This window comes from Falco biarmicus, chromosome 2, assembly GCF_023638135.1.
Source record: "Falco biarmicus isolate bFalBia1 chromosome 2, bFalBia1.pri, whole genome shotgun sequence".
Classification (NCBI taxonomy): Eukaryota; Metazoa; Chordata; class Aves; order Falconiformes; family Falconidae; genus Falco; species Falco biarmicus.
In genome coordinates, this window is record NC_079289.1 from 91,565,258 (window position 1) to 91,589,791 (window position 24,534).

Genomic DNA, 24,534 nt, shown 5'->3' on the forward strand with positions numbered 1-24,534 from the left:
CATGGCATTAGAAAAGGTGGAGCTTGCCTTGTTAGCTGCCCTGGGAGCAACAGGCTCTTGGTCAAATACCTGGGGAGGTGCAGCTGTCTTCTGCACCCCCTGCCTGCTCCTGCGTTCCCCCTTTCTTCTCTTCTCCTGCTGATTGATGAGGTTATAGAGCTCCTTCAGATGCCCTGAGGGTCTGGTGCTGCAGGGTTAAGCACTGAGCTGCAGCAAGAAGCAAGTTCAGTGCCGGCCATGGACACAAGCAGAACGGACAAAGGCTGTGAAACCTGTTTATGGGGTGAGGGGAGGGAAAGGCAACGTGGCTGCAGCGGGATCTGCACTTCACTGTGCCAGAGCTGGGGAAAGGTGTGCTGGCTGCGGCAGCCACCGCCAAGGGCAGTTTGGGGGTGTAAGGCAGGTCCTGGCCCAGCAGCGGCCACAATCTCAGCTACAGCTGTTCACTCTGTCTCCTCCCTATACTGTTTCCCTCACCACCAGTTTCCTCAGCTTTGTCCCCATCTTTTCCATCCTGTCTCTATCCCTTTTTTCTTTCCAGTAATAAAGGCAGCCCCGAGCAAATCTCAGCCCTTACTCTCGGGACAGCAGCTTTCAATTTTCTGTACTGCTGAGATGCCTCGAACCTGTTCCCACAAGGTGACATAAATTGTTTAATTTCCGTGACTGTTTAACCTCAGCCATTTGAACATCAGTGGTGTACCATGGAGTACGTCAGAGCTGTCTGAACGACTTTTAACTTCTAGCTCTCTTCCTTCCCCACCTCCACATAATCTGTAGTGACAAGCATCAAAACCTTTTGTGATATTTTAGCTCCATAGTTGTGTTGCGTTCTGAGTTGGCGGAACTTCTTTCTTACCTTTCCTATCACAGAGCTGCAAACTGGCAATCAGGATTATAGCAAGCTCTCAGTATCTGTTATTTTTTTTATTTCTTCTTACTTTCAAGATGAATTGGAAAGGGGCAAGAGATGTCCTTCAGGCTAGTGCTGAGAGAAAGTCCTTACTGAGGGCGAGGGAACATGTGAGGGAGGCAGATGCCTCTGGTGTCCTAGAGGGAGCTGATATACGTCCATTAACAGAGGCAGACAGAGGTGTGGAGGGTGGGGAGCAGAGCGCTCTCTGCTTAGAGATATGGCTGTGGTGGAGCAGCTGGTGGAAACCTGCTGGTTTGGTTCAGGCTCTTTAAACAGCTGTATATCCCGTTGTACCACTTTGTGAGACTGGCACCAAAGGTGAAAGTGTGTATGTATAAGTGTGCGTGCGTGCAAGAGAGGATAACAAAATGGCATTTCATATGAGCATAGCTGCTTTGCTGTCTTTGGGTTCAGCAGTTAGCTCGTTCACACATTTTATTGCTTATGCATACAATGATTTTGAGTTGTGTTGCTGCATTCTATCAACAAGGTTACCTCTCCTTCAGCAGTTTTGCAAAATGATGTCTTGATATCACTGAAGATGATCATGGCTGTTTTAAGCACATTGCCCTATTCTGCCTTGTTCTGTTACATGTTTTACAATGTCTGTTCATAGATTATAATCGTAATATATCCCTCCCACTGCCAATCCATGGAGAACAGGCTGGCAGTAGCAGCAGTGAGCATGGCTCTGTTTCACCAGACTCTGATGTACAGCATGACATGTTTTTCGAAAGACCAAAGAGATCCACTTCAGAGATTCAGGCAAAGCATCCCATTTCCCATTTGCTAAGGTAAAGTATTTGCTTGTCACTCGACACCCATGAGGGATTATGTGGATTTAACTCATATTTTTTTTTATCTGAGGGCAATAAAGCAGGTGTATTAAACAGCAAGCGAGTTGCATAGCAAACTTACCAGTTAATTTAAATATAGTCTATATTTAATTAATGAACAATGATTTTTATCCTTAAGAGTTCCATGTATTTATACACTTCCCCCCCACTCCCAGTGACTGTCAGTTGTCTTATTGACTGAGTGGATATGGATTCAGGAGTTAGCTGAAGAGCTGACCCTTCTGTGTACTCATGAAAAAATGTGGGAAAGGGGCAGCAGAAAGAGTTTTGCTGCTCCGAGAGCACAAAGCGATACTTTAAAATTAGTATGTTACAGTATGGGGCCAGAAAAAATGAATAGTTATCTCAGTCCAGGGTTTTCGGCTTTCCTCCCCCAAACTGAACTAGTGCTGTGTGACATTAATGCAGGATGAATTCAGCCTTGCGCTTTCGGCTTCAGTGAGGCTTAATGCCAGCTGAGTATCTGAGCCATCTTCTGCCTCAGAACGAGTGTTTAACAGTCTGATCAGTCCGCTGCTGTAATTTAAGTCGCTTTTTAACCTCCAAACTGTCCCTGCTCGCTTCTGACAGTACTACAGTGTTGCTAATACTGAGGTCTCTCTTGTGCATGTGGCCTGGTTGCTGACACAGCGTGCCTGATGAGGCCTCAGAGGACAGGAGTGCTTCTCCTTCCATTGAGGATAAAGATTCTGGTCTGTTTCTGCTGCGGAAGGACAGTGAACGCCGAGCAATCCTATATAAAATCCTTAAGGAAGAACAGAATAAAGTTGTTTCCAATTTGCAGGACTGTATCACACAGGTAATTTCACTTCAGCTCTCCTTTTCCTATGTCAAAAGGAAAATTACAAGCCAGGTAGTAGTATTCCTTTTCTGAAAACTAATAAACAAAGGTGCTTGGATTGTTCCTTCTGAGTATCTTTAATCTTTGAGACCTGTAACTGTGTGAATCATTTACTATTGCCTGAATGGGTAGCAAATCCCACCATTTGACTGCTGCTGGACTCTTGGTCTTTTCAGAGGTTGTAGAGCTGAGTAGCCTGGGGGTAGGGTCGTTTTGACGTTATGTTTTGTTTTAGCTTTTAAGGATGTGGAAATGGAACACCCGGTAGTAACAGGAATGATTTGCTATAAGGATAGAGAACTAATTAACAATTTTTAATTCAAAGCATATGTAAACTAGATGCCAAGACCACAGTATATGAATCTTAAAAAAAAGCTAAGGTAGATTTTGTGTACAGGGAAGAACTGAGTGGGAACGATTAGTGACTGTAAAGAGGAGCAAGAAAAATCGTATGTTCAGTTAACCCATAGCCAGGCAATGCCACACACCAGCAACAGAGTTGATTGCTCAGCCTTTCCTTCTTGACATCTGCTTTTAATGCGCCACTGATGCTATCTATCCTTACCAAAGCTATAGTTTTTCACCTGGACTGTATCCACATAAAGGGGAGCCTGCTGACCCCTCTGGTGGTATCCCTGGCCCGCCGTGGGTCTCGGCACAAAGGCACGTGCAGCAGCTCCAGCCGAGCCTGGCGTGGGGGCAGCCAGCTCCACACGGCACAGGGATCTGCTTCTCCCCACGGCTCGCTTCCCCTGCAAACTGCCTCGCGGTGCAGGTCAGCTTGCCCCACACCTGGGGGGCTCCTGTAGAGCTTTACAGACCCAGAGAAAGGCCCACAAACTCAGTCTGGGGGAGCAGCTGGAGTAGATTTCTGCTCTGAGCTTAAACTGCAAAATACTTTATAGTCTCACAGGGGACTAAAATTTATATGTGAGATCTTAGGAATAACCAGGGCTTTAAACATTTTCCAGCATAAAGGGTCGTTTAGTAACAGCAAGTTCATATCTCAGTCTCCAGCTGTTTTCCAGCACTGCTAGAATTATCTCTTTTTCATAATTTATGTAATACTTCTCCCTTCCTTTACCTTTTAACTACAGAGGTGATTGTTCTTGCAGGCACTTGGATGGCTTTAACTGCAGGGGGTTATGGACTGCAAATCATAGGATGAACGCTTGAGTCCTGTCATTGTGTAATCTTAGACCTTTTTCTAACTTACAATAAATCCATATATAAACATATATTTTTTTGCCTAAGGAAATAAAATGTCTGCATAATTGGATACAAGTCCAGATTCAGCTTACTGAAAGGATAGCATCCAAAAAAATTGGGTTGCTTGTTGACTCACTCTTCATGGAGGAGAGCTGCCCTCTGCAGTACATTGCAGAAATGTATAGATAATTTTCTGGAACCTCTTCCCTTTGTGACAGCCACAGGAGCAGTAGACTTAATTTATTTTTTTGGAAATAGGAATTACTATTAAAAAAACTCTTCATTAGAAAAAGGTAGAAAATAAAGGCTTTGCAGAAACAAAAGTCCTGTGATTTCTGTGCATCAGTGTGAAATATACACAGACAAAGCTACAAATCCTAACCCTAAAAATACTACTGCTACTGATTAGATGTTTAATGATTCTGGGATTTACTTGATATACATTATCTTTTCTCCAGAGCTCTGAAGAACTGCAGCTTTCAGTGGCGCACATCAAGCAAATTATTGGGATTTTGAGGGACTTCATACACTCTCCTGAGCAGAGAGTGATGGCTTCTACCATATCCAAGTTGAAAATGGATTTGGACTTTGACAGCACTTCCATCAATCAGATTCATCTGGTGCTGTTTGGATTTCAGGATGCAGTGAGTTCCTTGCCTAGTGCAGGGGGAGAGGAATTCTTCCTGGACAGAGCTCGCCCCAGGGGTTTGCAGCTTCTCCCCTCTTCCTCACTCCTCTTCTTCCTGGTACTGTAGAGGGGCTTGAATGTCACTGTCTGGGTGCAGTTTGAAAGCTCTAGCCTAAAACTGTCAAATCTGTTTAGACTTTCAAAGGTGGGAGGGTTTCAGTGACTCAAGCAGTTGTTAATTTATAAAACTTCATCTGACTATTGGAGAACAAGATCCTCTTTTCTAAGGTGTAAACAAATGTTGCTTGCTGCTACTTTTACTTGCTTATTTATTTATAGGTGAACAAAGTGTTAAGAAATCACTTAATAAGGCCCCACTGGATGTTTGCAATGGATAACATAATTCGCCGCGCAGTCCAAGCAGCAGTCACTATCCTTATTCCAGGTAAATCAAAGCAGCTGCAAATAATTAAAAAAAAAAAAAAAAAGAAAGAAAAAGGCTGCTGTTTGCATATCAAAGAGTTATAGCAAAAGGAAGAGTTTAGATGTTTAATCTGTTAGCATGCCATTAACCGCATCCCATGTGCCACTACATCAAAGGCACAGGGTCAGAATGTGGTACAGAAAGAAGTGTTGAGCTGGAGGATTACTGCTGTACTTGCAGTACAAAAGCACGTAATGAGGAGATAACCAGTGGTTCTGCACCACCCCTGTGGTCCAACCATGACAAAAGAAAAGGCAAATTAAATTCAGTCCAAGCCGGACCTTTTCTAGTAAGAAAGAAAATGACTCTGTACAACATTTTAATGACATCTAAGGTGGGTAACACTGCACAGGTCTGGTCGTGTCCTGAAAAATAATTAGAGCTGTGGAACAGATGCAGAGAAGGGAGTGCATTAATACAAGTAGGAGTATGATTTTGGCCTACAGATGGGTAGTAGGAAAAATCACCACCACTGAAGAGGAAGAGGATAAATAACTAAAAACTGTCTAGAAATAAGTCTAAATTGGAGACTTGCAAGTAGATTTGTAACTCTTTGAAATGCTGAGCACCCCTTCTACTATGAGAATGTTCTGCAAGCACTTAGTGATGGTGAGCCCTTTCAGTCCAAAGTTGCTATGGCTTTTAAGCCAAATCAGCCAAATTTCTTAGGACTTTCTTTGTAGGAGGAAAAAAATGGCAGCTACTCTTGGTGGAAAGGGTGACCACTTGCAGCAAGTTCTGAGAGAACTGGGGTTAGAAATGTTACATGGAGAAGAGGAAGGCTTTGTAAACTCTTTGTTCTAGGGCATTAGGGGAAAAGAGGTTTTTTTTTTAAAAAAAAAACCACACCCAAGGGTTTCAAGGGTTTCTCATTAATACATTTTATCGTCATCTTATTAATTTAATCACAAATGTGTTTGTCCCCTCTACAGCTGTCATCTACAGCTACCTACCTCTACTGGTATACTGCAGCTGAACTGACTTGTCCAAAAAAAATTCTTGTTCTTACACTGTTTCCTTTTACCAGAGCTTCGGGCTCACTTTGAGCCAGCATCAGAAACCGAAGGTGGGGACAAGGACGGTGATGAAGTGGAGGACAGTTTCCAGCCCACTGAACAAAAGGGGGCTGAGGATCCTGCTGTCACATCAGGAGTCAGCACCCTTAGTTCTGTGGTGTCACATGAGACACCGCAGCAGCTTAGCCTGGAGTTGGGCAGACTTAAACAAGAGAACTTAAGGTAACCTTCCCATAGACTGTGGATCTTTCAGGCAGTCTTTGAAAAGCACTCAGACATTGCTTTCTACAGTGACACATACACACATAACATGAATAATGCTCACCTACTATGATTGCCTTGTGATAAAGCAGACCTTCCAGGAACACAAATGGATTCAGAAGACACAGGCAGCACTGGAATGACAACTCAATACAACTCTCATTTCTGTGTAATTAATTTTTTAGTTGCAGAATGTCATGTTGAATTTCTACTGTTAAGTAATTAGGGTAGTGCAACTGTGTCAGTTTCCCTCCTACTTCCATGGCTCCCTAGATGCCACCTGACACAGTGGCAGTGCCCTCAAAGCTGCTCCTGCAAGGAAAGACACGAGCAGCTCTCTCCTAGCCCACGGCCAGGCTGCTCACAAGCAGAGCTCAGCAGAGCTCTTCTCCTGTTTCTCATGGGTTACATTTACAGGCTGCTGCCAGTGCATTAACAGCTGAGGGTCCCATCCTTCTTTATGGATGTGATGTAAATCTTGTGATCAGAAAGTCCCTGGTAAAACATCAGTGTTACACTATTCAGCAGTAACTTACAGTACAAAAGCAGCAACTCTGCCCAGGGAGGCTGAAAAACAATAGGAACCAAGTTTACAAGCTATTTACTAAATTCTGCAAAGATGAAGGCCTTGAAGCGTCACCACTAAGTGACTCCCAGACAACCAAAACGTTGTAAGCCATATATTATGTTATTTAAGACAGCACCTCTCAAGTGTCTCTGTCCTTCAGTAGTAATTAGAAATGATATTATTTTTTACCTAGGCTTACTCTCAGTATGGTTGTTTTTGATCTCCCTCATGTGCTAACAGGCTTTTGGAAAACCTTGTTCAGAAGGAGAGAGAGTATCAGGCCCTCTTACGACAATCTCTGGAGCAAAAAACTCAGGAATTACACTTGCTTCGATTAAAACTTAAACCCGAAGGTACGAGAAGATACTGTATAACAGTTGCACACAAATGTATGGGGTCATGTGTTTAAAGGATAAAAGACCATCTATTTTAACTTCAGTAGTCTGAAAACCATCACTTTTGCCCTAGTTATGAGGTGTATTAACCTATACGTTTGTTTTCTGTTAAAGACTCCCAATGTTCTGCAGCAGCTTTTAGAGAGAATGCAGATCCTGAGCTCATGAATTGGCTGAAACAACAAGGAGCAGACTTGGATGCCATTAAGAGGGTAAAAAAAAAAAAAAACAACCAAAAAAATCACCTTTTGAAAAAAAAGGTTATTGTACTAGTAAGTACTGGAGCGCTGTGTTCAGCTCTCAGGGCCCCAGCATAAGAAGGACATGGGCCTGTTGGAGTAAGTCCAGAGGAGGGCCAGGAAGACAAGAGGGCTGGAGCCCCTCTCCTGTGAAGACAGAGAAGAGAAGGCTCTGGGGACACCTTATAGCAGCCTTCCAGGATCTAAAGGGGGCCTACAAAAAAGCTGGAGGGTGTCTTTTTACAGGGCCAGGTAATGGTAGGACAAGGGTTTCAAACTGAAAGAGGGTAGATTTGATATAAAGGAAGAAATTCTTTACTGGGGGGGTGGTGAGGCACTGGAACAGTTGCCCAGAGAAGCTGTGGATGCCCCAGCCCTGGAAGCGTTCAAGGCCAGGCTGGACGGGGCTTGGAGCAACCTGGTCTAGTGGAAGGTGTCCCTGCCCAGGGCAGGGGCGTTGGAACTGGATGGTCCTTAAGGTCCCTTCCAACCCAAACCATTCCATGAAAAGTAGCAGTTTGGTTTCAAAGAAGACATATTAATTCAGGAACAAATTTGCCTTTTAGTTTGCCGAAGAAGATTACACACTAAGTGCTGTCCTTAATGATATCACTAAAGATGATCTGCGGTATCTTCAACTGCGGTAAGAAAGTACTTCAGTTCATTGTTAATTGAAGTAGTTTGTAAAAAAACTTTTTTTGAAGTTAGGTTATTCAGATAGGTCAGCGATAGTTCAGTGGCCACTGCTATGAAATTCATCTCTGATTTGCTGTTAAAGTTTTTCATGTCTTCACTGCTGCAGCGTTAACAACTGCACCCAGGGTGCTTCAAGCCATCTAAGTCTTGGTATTTATCAAGGTTGGGAGCTATTTCTGCACCCTTCAGAATGATGTAATCATATGGAAAATAAGTGAGTTCTTCATGCCTGTCTTTCCTCCCCATTGATTCAAGTCCTTTCATCATCATTCTGTTAACTCCTGGCTGACCTGAAAGAAGTTTTAGCTATAAAAGACATGCAGTTTTTTTCTGTGTGCTGTGATAACTGCTATGACCTAGGGCTTTACTTCTTGCTCACTTTAAAGTAAGGGAGATGAGGGAGTTTTCCCTAACTGTTCTTCATTCTTCTTCATACAGGGGTGGTCTTCTCTGCAGAATTTGGAATGCAATATTAAGCCACCGGCAAACATCTGGTAAGACCTCAGTGGAGAAGGTTAATGCTTCAGAAGAACCTGAAGTGGGAATAAGCAAATGACAGACACATTCCTAACACTTAAATTATTAGATGTATGTACAGCTGCCTTGCAGGTTTTGCACAATTATGTAGCTTGTTTGACCATCAGTGTAATATACAGTGAATAGTAACAGCTGTTAAAAGTCTGTGTCAATGCACTGGAATTATTTATGACAGAGTAGTATAGAACTCAGATGCCCATCAATGTAATATAAAATATTAGCTGAGAAAAAAATCCTTTTTAGTGGAACAGGTACCACACACCTGAAATGGCTGTGAAAACTGTGAACTTAAAATGCGTTACAGTTCTGCTGGCTGAGGGTTTGAGCAGGGAGGCGGTGTGCTAGAGCATATGTCACTTCTTCGTAGATGAACGTATACACCTTTTTGCATTAAAGCTACTCTCACTGATGTTCTTATTTAGTAACTTTTCAGCAGCAAAGCCATAGCAGTTAAACATTTTTGGTGGGTTTTTTTTTTTTTACAGAAGTGGTTCATCAAGAAACAAAGCAAACAAACACTTATCTAGTGGTTTGAGTTTAATACTTTTTTTTTTACACTGTACATAACACATACAGCAATTCAAAGACAAGTCAGTAAAGCAAATATATAGCAATTTAAATAAACCACTGCTTTCTCTTAATTTAGCTCCCTCTGAAACAACGTTCAGTGTTTTTAAGAAAATCTGCAGAGATGGATCCCTACACATTTCCTCTTTTGAAAAAGAGCTTTTAAATAAGCTTAACAGTTGTTTCCGAGTCATTAGAGTTCCTTTAAATGCATTCACTTATTCTTATGAATAAGTTATGCCAACAAAAAGGCCTTTAGCTCACAGACTTGTACCTTATCCATTGGTTTGGGCCACGCACTTCAAAGGGTGGCTCATTGAAATAGATGTGGTTACCTAGTTCTTCCAATGGTGGCTCCGGGTCAGTGGTAGCAAACTGAGCGGCTTCCTCAATCTCCTTCCTTACTGCCACATCAATTTCCTAAACCAAAAATGGATGCTTATTTGAAGACAGCTCATAAAAAGCATCACAATTTTGAATTTAAACACCATGATTAAGTATTGGTCAGAATTAGCGTTAACACTGTCTATAAACATAAACTGTAAGCCTGTGAAAACTCCCTCCTTACCAAACTGCAATTTTCTGTCCCTTTTGGATAGTATGGATAACTTGCTGCCAGAGGAACATGACCCCACTGAACCTCTGCCTTTTCTGTTCTGCCAACTACGTTAAAAATACCTGACACTGACACTCTTAGAGTTGACGGATGTATTATGTAAGATTTGCTTAGGTTTCTGGCTCCTTCACTAGGATTTTCTCACTAGTAACCATTTCCCTTCCAGAGAGTTGCTCCTGCCCTAGGTAGTTGCGAACGCCTGGGCAATTTCAATTTCTACATGTTAGTGTATGGCAAGAGCTGTATTTGAAATACTACCACCCATACACAGCCTTACACCGCTGAGTTACACTCGGTGCCCAAAAGCAACAGGCCTTTCCAGCAGACTGCAGCTTCGTTAGCTGGTCTGCAACAAAACTTCACCCTCACCCATAAAAATGATGTTAAAACAAACTTCAAAGAACGTCAAAGAGCAAGTGATGCACGCTGCCCTATGATGTGCTTTTTGGAGATCACTAGTGTATGAATGCTCAAGAGCTTGCTCATATAGCAACTAAACGCCATACCTTTAATTCCTCAATGCTAGCAAGGTTATTGTTGACCATTCTGTCCTTCAGCAACGTAATGGGATCACTTTTGCTTCTCACTTCTTGAATTTCTTCTCTAGTACGATAGCTATGAGCAAGACAAGCAAAGACATGAACTTCTTCAGGGGTATCCTTGAACAGAGGTGAGGTTCTGGACACAGCCTGCTTTTAGAAATAGGTATGACCAAAGAATTGTCAGCAGCGCAATGAAAATACAGTGACACTCATCGCCCAAAGGTGGCACAGCTACATCTACAACACTTGGGTCTGTAAGCAGTAACTGAGCTCAAGTAGCTCCAGACTGTAGTGTCACAGGCAGGGAAAAGGGAGCAATCCCAGCCAGAGACAGTCACCATGAGAGGCTGTATTTCCTCCTTCCCATCACCCCTAAGGGGGAGCTACTTGACTTGTTGCATGCTTCCAATTCCCTACAAGTTTCCAACAAAGCACTAGGATACACCTCTACTTCATGTGAATCAATTCAGAATTGTTGCCCAACTTGTATTGGCACCTGTATATTTGTATTTTTAAGAAGCGTTCTACTTGACTGGACAGTCCAAACCATTCCTGTCATTTTAGCTTACAGGGTTTAAAAGACTGTAAAATCCCTGGAAAAGCATGCTGCTTTTCAGTCAAAGCTTAATTACAACACACTATAAAGTTGCACTGAAAGCAGAACTCATTATTAGAAAGCACAGAAGTTTAACAGACTCTGTGCTTGTTCTAAAACTAAATCTCTTAATACCACGCGTAAAACCAGTATGTGATATGGCCACGGATTATCAACTGAGCAATGAGTGATCAGACCACTCATACCAATATCGTAACTTTTAAATGCACTTCACAGCGGATTTAAAACACTGATCCAAGAGTTTCAGGAGTTCGACCACAACCACTTACTTGTTTTCAGTGAATACTAGAAAGAGTATCACAGTACCTTATTCCAGGGTCGCTCATACTGTGGCCATGGTAACGGTAGGTCTGTAACTCCATCAGAATAGGACCCTTCAAAAGAAAAAACAATACAGTGTTACTACCTTGAGTGACCAACTTGTTGGTACAGCAGCAATTATTTGCCATAGATGAATTGCACCAGTGATGAACGATTTTAATTCAATGATTTTTCTCAGTTTAATTTAAAAAAAAATTTTAAAAAAATATTATCATAACTAATAAAATGTGAAAGGAAAAAGGTCTAAAGGATCCACCTGAGAAAAGTCTCAGGTAAAAGTTCTGTCCTGCCTTACAAGATTGCTCAACTTGGTTACTGAGGAACCAAGCATGTAGTGCTGAATCGCCCTGCTCTTGCTCACTGTGCCCAGGCCTGAGCCACTGTTGGAAATCGCTGTACCAGGTACTAGAAATCATAAAGTAGGTAGAGTTAGACACATCAATGGAAGAAAATGGTAACAAGCCAAGATTCATGTACAAGATCCTCGCAGGGGCACTTATGAAAGAAAGTTGAAAAGTGCAGCTCTGAGGAAGATCACCTGAGTGAGGCTGAAGGCCTGAATGACCCTCTAAAAATTGATGCCAAGAGAAGACGCCACCTAAACTCCACACAGGCCCTGCCTAGACTCTGCCCATCATTAATATGCAATGAGATGTCGTAATTACATGAATAATGTATGAGAATGTCGCAATCATGTATGTCAAATGTATAAATTAGCCTGTTTCACACCTGTGCTTCGGTGCGAGTTTCTGTGGTGCGAACTACCCTGCGCTGATAATAAATGCCTTGCTGCTAGAAGTACAAAAAGTCTCTTCGCAGTTTTCTTCATTCCGAGGTTTTTCGGCATCAAATGTAAGCATTTAGTCTCATGTTCTTACTGAGCAGCGTTAAACCATTTCTTCCCTTCCAATGTCACTGGAAGTGCCATTACTCAAGACTATTTCAAATTGCCTGTTGTTTCACTGTAAGATTGTAACTCACAGAACCTTACTCTTCTGTGTAAACCTTTCTCTGTTGTATGTTCCCGGTGCAAGTATTATTTCACCAAATATTAAAAATCTTCAAAACCACCATATCGTACTTGGGTGATAAGACACTAATGCTGACTCACAAAACTTTTACTTCACTTTCCACTTATTGTAAATAGAATAATTGCTACTTCCCTTGATGCTTCCCCTAATTAATCTCTTCACAAAGAACACAACTGCCTGACAGTCAGAACACCTTTCACAACAGAATTTAACTGGAGTAAAAATGGGGAAAAAGATGACCGAGTAACAGAGTATTATTTTTTTTTTAGATGCTTGGTTAATACCAACTGCATGTTAATAAATTCTAACAAAACTGAAGAACCACTTAATTGCTTACAGGTTCAATACAGTGCAGAACAAAGAAAATAAAGGTCAAATAAAGTTTCAACAGTGACTGGAGAAGGAACTCTTCATGCAGCAAAAATCTGGCTAAGAATTTCACCTATGGAAAAGGAATGATGATTACAGACTTACTTTTCCAGATCTACAGTACTCAGCTGCAAATTTTGCTGCTTCTCGAACACAGAGAACATCCATGCCATCCACCTGATAAACAGAAACTACAAGTTGAGGCAGAAAGATGTCAAACCCCAAACTTCCCATTTCAGTACTTCCACAAGTGCAATAGGAATTCAGTTTCAAATTTTCCTATACTTAAAATTTTTTTTATAAATAAAAAAAATGCATACATATGTCTGTACTGTGCAGGTGTGTGCAGGCACATCCCCCCTGAAGAAAGCTGTGACTGTGCTCACCCTGAGCCCTGGAATGAAGTCTCCTCTTTTGTAGTAGTCAGTACTGGCTGCAGCTCTTTCAACTGAAGTTCCCATTCCATACCGATTGTTCTCACAGATAAAAATACAAGGCAGCTTCCACAAGGCGGCCATATTGTATGTTTCAAATATCTGGCCCTGAAAGAAAAAGAGCAAATTACATCTAGACAGGGAGCCCAGCCTTGGAGCATTAGGCTCTACTGAAAATCATTCAGTTGCACAGGTCTAGCTAGGAGAAATTTTAGTACTAAAAATGATCTGAAACCAGCCAGTTGCTGCAGCTCAGCAGGAATAAAAAAAGAAGCTACATTATGTAAGGTAGCTTTCATCTCAACTAATAGTTTATAGAAATTAATTTTTAAGCCTGTATCAGTACCTGTGTTAGGGTGGCACAAAACCTTCAGCTTTAAATTAATTACTTCAGCAACAGTCCTAAATTACTTCACAGGTGACTAATCTGGCAGGACGCTTGCTACAGCAAAGTAATAGAAAAGGTTGACCGCAGTGACTGCGTCAGCCTTGCTACCCGAAGTCAAAGACAGAGAAAACTAAGAACCATAATCCACCTGTTTGGGAAATTGCATCAACAGTATGCTCTAAACCACCAATTTCTTATCTGGCTGAACATCTCTGCAGATAACGTGAAAAGACTGGCTGGAATGTCAATGCTAAGTGGCTCTGTCCTCTCCTGTCTTCAGAAATGTAAATTACATGTTTCTCCCTATGCAGCAGCACTCTCATCTTCACTGCTGTCCTTCAGAGCTCTCCTTACAGCACAGAGACCACTGGGTGTAACGCTTAGATAAGCCAAGTGCAACTGGAACCCCCTCCTCCCATGACTCACACGATGACATAATTAAACATCAGCCCTGCTGGCTCCCTGAGTATCTGGAGCCCTCCAGAAGGGAAGGAGCCAAGAAGCTTTCCCTCCGCTCTAGCGACAAGGGCAGAGCTCAAAATAGAGGCAGGGAAGGACAGACATTTGCACAGGTCCAAAACATAGGAAAATCCAAGCACACGGTACAATCCTGATATATAAAAAGCAACTAGTAATTAACTTCTTAACTGTTCATCTGAATCACTCCTCTAACAACTACACCGTTCTTGAAACATACTCCTACTCAAATGCTTAAGAACACAAATAAGAGGTGCTAGTATTCAAAACTTGGAAGATGTCCAGCCACCTACACGAAGTATGTCTCAGCAAACAGAACTTCGGAACAAAAGCCGTAAGGAAAACTGCAATGAACTGCAGCTTGACGGTGGACTTCCCTCTCCCCAGGATTGCTTTTTCACTGTCAGTGGACTCCTTTAACAAAGCACCCTTGCAGCAGAAAGCCCAACACAACAATCCTAGCACAAGTTCCAAGTCAGACGTTGGCTGGGTTGCAGGTAGGACACAGGCAGGGGGAAAGGTGCTCTCCCACTACTTGGTGGAAGGGCAGAGCTCACAGTTCACAGAAGGAAAACTGACTACCCACAGTCTAACTCTTCCTCACAGAGCCACACTAGACAGGCTCATTTACCTGGTTGGCTGCACCATCCCCATATAACGTCAGGCAGATTTCGTTTTTACCGAAGTATTTACAGGCCAGCGCAATCCCAGCTCCAAGAGGAACCTATCACAGAATACAGGACAAACCAAAATTTTAGAACAATGTTTAAAGGAGTTGGAGATAGGCAGCTTGTGAATTGTAAAGAGACATTTACACTATTAGATATCGGCTCCACAAACAAGTCGTTACCAACCCACTTCCTTTTGTTCCAGTCTGTATAACAGCCAAAATATAAACATTAACTATATTCTCAATTTGATTCACTTTTGCTGCAGTTTATGGAACAGTGAGAAAACCAGAATAAAGACATAACAGCTTTAATAGCCACAGAGCAACAGTATCTGTATACAAGCTCAAACCACCCAAACTGAGAGGAAACAATGGCAGAGGACAGGAGCCAAATTCAACTTGGGCTTTAAAGTCAAAGTCATGTATATACCTGAGCACCAACAATACCATTGCCACCATAGAAGTTTTTGGTATACATATGCATTGATCCTCCTTTTCCCTTCACACATCCTCCTTTTCGACCTGAAACATAAATAATAAGCAATTATATATTTTTCTGGAGGAAAAATACCATGCAAATAGGAACATCTAATTCAAATCCTAAAGGTATTAACACTAAGACTATGTTGTTGTCATTAGATCTATGTGGAATTAAGACACAATGGCCTCTCCCCAAAGAGTTTATGCTAAACAAATCACAAAACAAATTCAAGAAGAGGGAAAAAGAGAACGATAATGAAAACATAATTCAAGAAATGCAGAATGAAATTAAGAAGTTTTAAAATCAACCAAGAAGTTTCAGTGTCCTACTATGTCAAAATACTTTCTGATAAATATGGGTTCGCTGTTTGTTGGTTGGGTTTTTTTAATAGCCAACACTGTCTGTATTTCTCATATATGTAATCTGTAAGAACTAGTATATATAGTCCTTATTACTTTTGTCTTCTGCAAGAAAGGTAGGAACACTTTTCCAAAGTAGTTGCAATGACCTACACTTGTCTCCCACTTGACAATAACCATATAGTAAAAATTGCAGGCAGGACATGAAATAAAACCAAAATAAAATAACAAAACCAACCCAAACCAAAAAATATGACCAAGAGCTCCCCATCCCACCCCAGGATAAACATCAAAAAGCCACCTAGCCCAGCTTTTTCCAAGCTGTAATTTGAAGATAAGTAGTGGTCCATGAAGCATTACAACAAATGCTATTTAAATGAGCTGGTCTAAGAATAGAGTTTCTCACCAGCCCACTCCATTTCTTATTCCGATCTTTCTTGTTACTAGCTGCAGAGGCTTATATTTTATTTCTAATAAGCACAGCTTGTTTAGTTGGTTTTTGTGCCTTAACCTTGGTGTTTATTTTAAAAGTTGAATGCTGGATCTCTTTCTGGAATTTGTACTTCTTCTTCTTAGTTAATAATTTTTATTATTGATCTTTCTCATATCTTTCATGTGCTTATGAAGTGGTTTCATGTGAGCTTTCACAGATTCTGCCAGCTAAGGCCAAAGCAAACCCAGAATTGTCTAATTTTTTATCAGAAAACTGTTTTCCTTAATTGCAATTTAACTTCAGTAATCTCCTTCCACTTTCTGTACAATCCTTTATTTTAGAAAGTATTTAAGAACTCCTAACTGATCAATGTAATTTTTTGCTATTCTTGTTACAGTCAGATTTTCCAAATCAGTTTACCATTACAATTGGTGTTTACCAGTCTTCCCAAGACTTCAGCAGCATAATTCTGAAAATCCAAGTCTGTCTCCTAGTGAGGGTAATGCCCTGTTGTATGGAGAACAAATGCCTACCACCGGCAAGTTCTATTTAAATGAGCTGCTGCACCACAACAAATCCAGTATATGGTATCAAGAAAAGCTTTCTGAATTTATGCTTTAGAAGTACCAGCACTTAAATATCCCCTATGACCTACATTTTATGTTAAAAGTGGGTTTATCATAGAATTATGAAACTTATTTATTCTGCTACGTCACTAAACTGTTTCTGAAGCTCCAGCATACTTTCTGCATCAGAATCATTTTGAATTTGAATAAAAAATTCTGACACAAGTAAAGCAGTACGTGAATGCTCATTTTACTTAGCACAAACCTGTAAGTTCTGCAAGAATTTCTCGAACAGGCACTCCTCGTGCGTAAGTAAAGCCATGAGCTCTGTAAGCTGTTATCACATGGTCTGTAGGCTTTATGGCAACTTCAAGCCCTACACAGCAAGCCTCCTGTTACAAAGGAAAAGCACGCTTAGCAATGAAGAAAAGCACACAACTCCCACAGACATCAGTGTGGCAAGGGCCAGCTATGAACCCACACACATCAAATACCAGGGAAACACAGGAAGAGCACAGATACAGGAGACTGCCTTAAATCCTGAGGGGTGGCAGGCCTGGAGCTACAACAGCCTTGGGCTCCAAAATTTCATCCAGACTCTGATTAACAAAGGCAGACAGGAGAGGAACTAGAAGCTACAAAAATCTGCGGATGTTTTGTACACCCATCTCCCAGATGAAGCATCTAAACAACCCCAATTCAAAAAATGGCAGGGGAGTGGCCAGAGAGCAAAGTTTCACCAAGTTTATGAAGTTCCTTCTCCTGGCTGTTGCTTTTTAGCGGGCACATGAGCTCTAAGACATGGAACAAAAAACATCAATGAAGCTTGAGGAGGAGGAGGATGTGGGCCTCCAAATGTGTTGAATTCAATATGCTGCAGTTGCTCATTCCTCACATTCAGCTGTCAGCTGCACCTTGCCTTCTCTCTTTTCCTGTTGCTATCCCAAGATCTCAGGGATTCCCTTGTGTGCCAAGACATTGTTTTTAAAGAAGTAACACACTAAAACACAGATCCATCTACAACTTCAGCCATTGTACACAGATACTCCACTCTATTCAAATCCCTATGTTAAGCAAGGTGAGAAAATATAAAACCTCTTGGGGGGGGGTGGAAATAATCTTACCTGACCATCATATAAGTGGCAGAAGCCACGAATGATCTTCTGCTTGTACAGCTGGTCAGACTTCAGCTCCATGCGTCGTATGGTCTGCATTGTCTTGTAGTAATGGAGCCCCTCCTCTCGAGTCATCACTGCTGTGGTACTAGGGCCTTCTTCCAGGCGATGGAGGTCACATTTCTGCAGAGTTGAACAAGTAGTTATTTCCTGAAAGTCAGTCATCCTATTTATGAGTATCACAGTTTTTTAATGGCGTGCCATTTTCAAATTCAGAGCATACATTTTAAAAAAGCAAAACCTAAATTCATAGGTCAGAATAACTTGTAAAATTTGTGTGCTATTTCCCAATTCAGGGAAATAAATAAATATATATAATAAAGATACAAAGCTTCATTTTTTGAATGGAGATCTATCTCCCACAAGCAGTAGATGAACTGCAGTCCTCACAAAATATGGGAAATTTCCATGGTTGTTGCAGGCCAAATACTTGGTAAGAGCTACAGAGACTTAGTGAAGAGACAAGAAAAGAGTTTCCTTTATGAAATAGTTCGAAAGATCTGGCCCTAAGACTGGATCTCATCTCTTCTACCACACTTCTAACAAGCAGTAGTAAACCACCACTGCACTAGCCACTCTGCCAGTCAAACCACCATGTGTACAGTACAACTTCTTCGCCAAACCACGGAGTCTACTGAGAGGGCTGATTTTAGGCACCCATACAAAACAAATAAAATTAAAAATAAAACAATAATCACTAAAAAAAATAATCAGTTAAGTTCAGTGGAACAGACTAAAATTGCTCTGTCAGTGCAGATTAATTGGCCAAAATACTGCTACACAGGTCAAAGTTTATATTAAAGCAAAAGTCTCTCCAGAGCAAATCCACTGACACCTAGATGAATTGGATGTAACACATGGGCAAACTACAGACAGTTTTGCTTCGGAGTTCACATAACAATAGAAACTTAGGAGTCTTGTAATCAACACAGGAACAAACACTAAACCTTGTATCTACTCAGAAAATTTTTCATATAAACATATTTTCCCTCCATTCCACCTGTGAAACAACTTTAGTACTTTACAGGCACAGACAAACAGGGAGCAGGTAGGAGGAAAACCAAATAATTTCTTACAGATTTTCTTTTAGCAATTCCTGAATGGAAAGCCAGCACAAAAGCTACTGCCAATAGACACATCACCTTTTTCCTAAGACCCAGCCGCAGGGGAAAGCTGACAGGATATAACACGTATTTTTTGAGCAGCACCAAGTAAAGCATTAAAAGGATGTCTTATTTTTTCCTCCAAAATCCATACAGACCTCAATCAGTTGGACATCTGGGATAGAGCACCCATGACTCCGTAAACAAAAGGGAGATGGAAAGACAGGGTAGGCAGCAAACACCAGCTATTTGTTTTACAAGCATTAAGGAAACCTTGATAGTCTTCCCTCCGAGCAGAAAAGGTTCTTTAGCTCCTTTGTGACTCCATTCTCACAGTTCAACTGCAGTATCGCAGCCGCAAAGAATCACCACTTCACACTCTTAAGAAACAAGTAACATTACTACATACTGTCAAGCACAGTACCTCCAGCTGCGTTTAGAAATCAGGTCAGACAGTGAGGGGTTTGGTTCTGGAAATTCAAACAGTATTTTTCTAATTGAAAAAGATAAGAGGGCAAGTCCATGATTTCACGATCTACAACAAACACACAGAATGCCAGTATTAAGTGTTCAGCTTTGTTACCTTAATTTCAAATGTGGCTTCACTTGCAAAGTCTGCATAGTTACGTGATGCTACCACCACTCGAGATGCCTTAAAAAAAACCAACAAAACAAAACATGAGCAATATTTCAAGGTAATTATCACAGAAAAGTAGGTGAATTATCAAGTAATTTCTAACAGTACTCCCAAATTGAAGTAACTTCTCGATTAAACTCACCAGTGGCATACCCCTATAATACTACAGAACTTTTATTTCGTACAGATGTGCTGTAAGTCCTTTAAAACCCAGTGTTTAAAATAAAGATCAGAAAAGGAGAACAGAATTTTAAATTTCTAATACCCTTGATTATCTACATTAAAACCAGTAAGTTTCAAAACACTGTGAAGAGCACCAAAACTACAGAAGTGTTTTTCCTTGCACATACCAGACTGCCTATATGAGTAGAGACAGTCAATGCAGATTTTGATAGCGCTCTGCACGGAGTGTAATTTTGCCTTGATAGAACCGAAACATTATTTGGGAAAAACAAAACCCACCAAAACAAAACAACCCAGTAGATTTCTGGAATACGAAGTACTCTAGCTCTTTCTTTTCAATAGGAAGAGAAGCCGGGGGGGGGGGGGGGGGGGGCGGCACAAGGCAACGATGAAGACAAGAGAGTATCATTTAAGCAGGTAACAGCATGGGTGCTACTTACAAATGATACAGAAACATAAAAGGTGACATACCTGAGGATACATGAAATACAGAACAACAGAAATGGTGACATGGTAAGGGAGAGATAAGAGTAAAAATACTGTTGTGTCTTGAACGAACACAGGCTCTTGACTAATGAACATCTGACATCTGGTATTTTTAGATTACTAAGTTTCACTGCAGCATCAGATAGGATGTTCATCTGTCCATGCATGTGCTGTGGCTGTAGCATGAGGAATGCAATACATCTTTAGTGGCAAAATTGTATTGCTAATTTACACAAAAATGTCAGTAGCTCATTCAACCATGGAATTCACGTACATTTAGCTGAAGATTCGTTATTTCAAAGTTTTGAGAACATCCAGGTCACTGCCTCCAAAAAAAAGGTCTGACTGACAGGTATAAAGCTTGGAAAAAAAGCCAGGAAAAGTTTCTCAATCCATCTTGGTTATCCATTCTGTCACATGTTTGATTTAGCAATCACAGTCCCCCACCCCATTATCAGATAAAATATTTAAGAGTTTTTAATTTAAACCAAGTTTCTACACTGTTTACAGCAACACATCAACATTATCAGTGAAAAATAGCTATTTTACTTCTAGAGCTGCATGTAAATCAAGCGTTTGGGATCTGCAGAATCACAGAACAATGAAGGTTGGAAGGGACACCTCTGTAGGCCATCTGGCTGAACCCCCTGCCCCGAACAGAACATAAAAGCAACACTGAGGAGTCTGTACAAAAGTTCTAATACATGGCCAGTACATGTATCAAAAACAAATCTTGACAAGACTGATTCAGGCCTTACCTCACTAACGGCTCCCTAGGTTAGCAGCATTTGGAAGGAAAAATAAAAGGAGAAGAAAGAAAAAAAAAAAAAAAAAAGAGGAAGAAGAGAAAGAGGATAAGTAACTATAACAAATAATTAGGGGAGAAGTCACCAAATTATTAGCCAACTAGAACGCTGTTAAGAGGTAGTTTCCTTACAGGTAAGCTTTACGTCACAGAAATCCAACTATACTCTTTGCAATATGCTCAAAGCATCTATAAAATACTGCTTTATGGATTAAGACTGCTTCTATTTATTTGGTAATTTATACCTTTGCTATAAATGCACTGGAACAATTCAAGACAAATATTTACATATTTGGAAATCACTAGGATCCTCTATTAAGATATCCAAACGATATCCAGTTTGGAATTCTAGGAAAACGCAGCATGTCAGGAGCAGGCCAAGTACTTGCAGTAAGGGACTAATTTTAGATACCCATATATGAAAATTTTAATATACGTGTTTCATTTGTAAATTAGGAAATACTTCTAGCTACACAGTCTCAACACACAGAGGAAGATCTTCTGGTGTATCTGCTCTCCTGCGTGACTCTCACGGATCCAGTCACCCACCTGGTTCTTCCACAAGTGCGTGCTTAGGGAAGTGGGCTACTTCAGAACAGAGCTACGGTAACAGATTCGCTTGCAATGGCAAAAAGGCAGGTGACCTCCAGTCACCAAAATGTCTCCTTTAACACTGACTTGACCTTGCCAACATTTTTGGTTTTTTTCCGCAGGGTTAATTTTTCCTCATGGCCACAGTCATTATAATGGCGTAAGGAGAACAAAGAGGTAAAATTTTTTCACACACACGAGATAAAACACAACAAATGACGGGCTAACGCAAAAAAAACCCCAAAAAACAAAAACCAAAACCCAGAACTAAAAAAAAACCCTAAGATTTGAAAGAAAATTCAGGGAGAGATGGAAAGGGCCTGTTGTTTGAGCAAGGAAAGGTGACGCCGCTCAGAAAGCCGGGTGGCTGAATTTCAAAGGGAACAAGAAGGGTGCGTGTGCCCCCCGCCTAGGGCCTGACCTGTGCTGACAGTCTGAATATACAGAGAGAAATAAAATAAACCAAAGGGCCCAGGAAAGGGTTTCAGAAAGGAATCGGCACATTTCACTCGTGCTAAAGACGTAAACAGCGCACAGACGGCCGCGCACCGCGCTGCCAGCCCCCCCCCGCAGGCAGCGCAGCCCCCAGCCGCCCACCCCCCCCGCCGGCGCGCGCTCCTAGCCGCCACAGGCCGCGCGCGGGCCGCAGCCCCCCCACCCCGGGCCCCGCGAGGGGGAGGCGGCCCCGCCCGCTGCTGCAGCCCCGCACGGCACCGGGCGCCGGTAACAGGCGTCTGCAAAGAGCGCTCGGGCGCGCAGCGACCGCTTGGTTTCCACGTGGTATTTTAAACAGAGGCGGGGGGGGGGGGGGGGGGGGGGGGAATTAAAAAGCAACACTTTTTTTTTTTTTTTTTTTTTAAAGTTCTTTTTATTTTGCCGCCGGAACCACGCAGCCGGGCTGCCCGCCGTCACGCGCGGGCTGCCTCCAAAGGACAAGCCCGTGACCGCGCCGCCGCCGCCGCCGCCCCCCACCGGCCGCGCCCCCCGCCCCCCGGCGCTGGGACGCGCCGCTCCCCCTCAGGGCCCGCGCACCCCTCCGCACCACCGCTCCCGCGGGTAACCCCACGCCCCGGCCGGGCAGGTAACGGCCGACACTCACTGTCCTCCCGGCGGTGGCGGCGGCGGCGGCCGGACCCTGCAGCACCCGGGAGAGCGCGGCCAGCAGCATCTTGCGCATGGAGCGGGGGGGCGGCAGCGCCTGGCGCGGGTCCCCGTCCTCGACTCTCCTTCAGCCGCCGAGCCCGGCTGCGGCTGCGACCGCCCGCCAGCCGCCCGCCCCCGGCCGACCGACGCGCTGCCCGAAGTGAGGGCGCAGGCGCCGCCGCCCGGGACCGCTCCCCGGCAGTGGGCCGACCGGCGTCTTGCCCTGCGTCCCTCCTCCGCGGCGCGCATGCGCCGGGCGCGGCGGAGGCGGCGGGGCCTGGCGGGGGCGGCGGGGCCTGGCGGGGGCGGCGGGGTCTAGCTGGGCGTGGCGGTGGCGGTGGCCCCGCCTGCCCGGTGGGCCCTCCTGCCGCCCCCCGCCGCACCGGGAGCGCTGGGTGGGGGTTTCTGGCGAGTGTGTGGGCCGTGTCCGGGGGGAGGGCCGGTGCGGGGGGTCGGCGAGTCCCCCCAAGGCGGGAGTGGCCCTGGAGCCGACCGTGCAATGCGAGGAAAGATCGAGTTTGTTCCCGAGCCTCGGGGTGTCGCGGCGCGCCTGGGTGCCGGCAGGTGCCGGCCCGCCCGATGCGGGAAGGTTCGGCCGTGTCGCGGCCCCTGTCCCCGGCCGCCTTCCCGCGGCAGCCCGGGGCCGTGGCACCGGCCGGGGCCTTCGCTGCCCCGCTGCGCGGGGGCGGTTCTGGCGGGAGCATTCCCTGACCGAGCTGTATGGGCACGGCGTAACCGAAGCGTTAAACGGTTCCTTTTAATGTCACAGGCGTCCACCCCCTGGGAAGTGTACGACGATGTTATCACATCGCACCTGCGGGTCTCCCAGCCAGCGTCCCCTTTCTCAGCCCAACTCAGAGGCTCACGCTGCGGTTACACACCGGCTTGCGGTGGCGTGCACAGAGCGGGTGCGGTTACACACCGGGTTGCGGTGGCCAGAGCGGGTGAACCGCCTGCGCTGCTATCCTGCCTCCACACCGGGCCTTGTCTCCTGCCCCTGCTCCGCTTCCCAGAGCAGTGCTGGCATCGGCACCTGCACAACCCTGGAGCTGAACGCTGAACAGATCCAGCTGAAAGGTGACACCACCACCACCCACCCACCCCCTGCAACAGAAAGTAAATTATGTTTGCCTGTTGGATCACAAATGCTTGCGTCTGCTGAGTCCTGAGTGTTGCACAGAGCTCAGCGCATTTGCAGCACAAGTGGTAAATGTTTAAGGCGTAATTGGTAGTGAAAACGTGTTTCTCAAAGTACACCCTCAGCCTCCATCAGAGAGGACAGAAAGTGGGCATCTATTTCCAAAACACAGCTTCATCTGGATCCCCACTGGACTGTTCATCTTCTTCCTTGGCTGCCCACCTGTTCTACCACACAGGACGCTAGTGGCCAATGTAATTTCTTCCTCATCTTCTCCGTAACACAAAGTAGGAAGACAAGTGCAGACAGATGTCATGAAGAAGCCTAACTCTATGTATTTGGTTAGTTGTTCATTAGAAAAGCAAATCCACACTTGGCATCAGCCTGCTGTAGGACTGAAAATTACCAAACTTTCTTCAGCTTTAACTACAGGTGACAGTATAGAGCACTGGCAGTACTCAGCATCCTACCTTCGTGCTGCTGTCCTGCAGGTACACTGAGGTATGCTGTGCCTGGGCACAGGCTGAGATGTATAAAAGAAGCAATATTAATCTATAACTTTTCACATATAAGGGATGAAAGCCTTAAAAAAATATGGAAATGTCACTTTTGCAACCGTGAAATCTACCCATGAGTAGACAGAGTGCTGGTTTCAGTTCTCACTAAGGGCAAAGCAGTTCTTGCTAACACACAGGTAAAGGCAAGTCTGCACAGGGCTTCTTGTGGAGTCATCCAACTTGTAGGAAATTTGAATTT

The 24,534-nt window shown here is 43.5% G+C and overlaps 2 protein-coding genes across 3 annotated transcripts in view; one reads left to right on the top strand and one right to left on the bottom strand.

Moving 5' to 3' along the window:
* Window positions 1–9,102, top strand: part of MAP3K15 (mitogen-activated protein kinase kinase kinase 15) — an 87,266-nt gene extending 78,164 nt beyond the window's left edge. Inside the window, exons 21-29 of the mRNA XM_056328847.1 lie at window positions 1,533–1,710; window positions 2,404–2,572; window positions 4,282–4,467; window positions 4,791–4,896; window positions 5,963–6,173; window positions 7,021–7,133; window positions 7,290–7,387; window positions 7,981–8,057; window positions 8,549–9,102. Of these exons, the coding sequence (XP_056184822.1) occupies window positions 1,533–1,710; window positions 2,404–2,572; window positions 4,282–4,467; window positions 4,791–4,896; window positions 5,963–6,173; window positions 7,021–7,133; window positions 7,290–7,387; window positions 7,981–8,057; window positions 8,549–8,666 (1,256 nt within the window). The 3' untranslated portion in view covers window positions 8,667–9,102. The remainder of the gene's footprint in view (window positions 1–1,532; window positions 1,711–2,403; window positions 2,573–4,281; window positions 4,468–4,790; window positions 4,897–5,962; window positions 6,174–7,020; window positions 7,134–7,289; window positions 7,388–7,980; window positions 8,058–8,548) is intronic.
* A 64-nt stretch (window positions 9,103–9,166) lies between these two features.
* Window positions 9,167–22,805, bottom strand: PDHA1 (pyruvate dehydrogenase E1 subunit alpha 1). Of its 2 annotated transcripts, XM_056328845.1 has the most exons (12): window positions 22,597–22,805; window positions 20,860–20,874; window positions 19,379–19,447; window positions 17,642–17,815; window positions 16,783–16,909; window positions 15,109–15,200; window positions 14,640–14,732; window positions 13,096–13,251; window positions 12,815–12,886; window positions 11,295–11,362; window positions 10,337–10,445; window positions 9,167–9,634 (listed from the first exon to the last, which is right to left on the bottom strand). In XM_056328845.1, exons 1-12 carry the CDS (start codon window positions 22,672–22,674, stop codon window positions 9,470–9,472), a joined length of 1,218 nt encoding a protein of 405 aa, XP_056184820.1. In that variant the 5' UTR covers window positions 22,675–22,805; the 3' UTR covers window positions 9,167–9,469. The 2 variants fall into 2 exon arrangements, with proteins under 2 accessions (XP_056184820.1, XP_056184821.1); XM_056328846.1 differs by lacking the exon at window positions 20,860–20,874 and having other exon boundaries at window positions 22,597–22,803.
* Window positions 22,806–24,534: the final 1,729 nt, after the last annotated feature.

What these genes read in the sequence shown, in the direction of transcription:
- PDHA1 (XM_056328845.1), bottom strand. Translation starts at nt 22,674, where the DNA reads ATGCGCAAGATGCTGCTGGCCGCGCTCTCCCGGGTGCTGCAGGGTCCG. An exon ending in AATTCTTGCAGAACTTACAG is followed by an intron (nt 15,201 to 16,782) that starts GTTTGTGCTAAG and finishes TTTATGTTTCAG; the next exon opens with GTCGAAAAGGAGGATGTGTG. An exon ending in ATGGTATTGTTGGTGCTCAG is followed by an intron (nt 14,733 to 15,108) that starts GTATATACATGA and finishes ATTCTGTGATAG; the next exon opens with GTTCCTCTTGGAGCTGGGAT.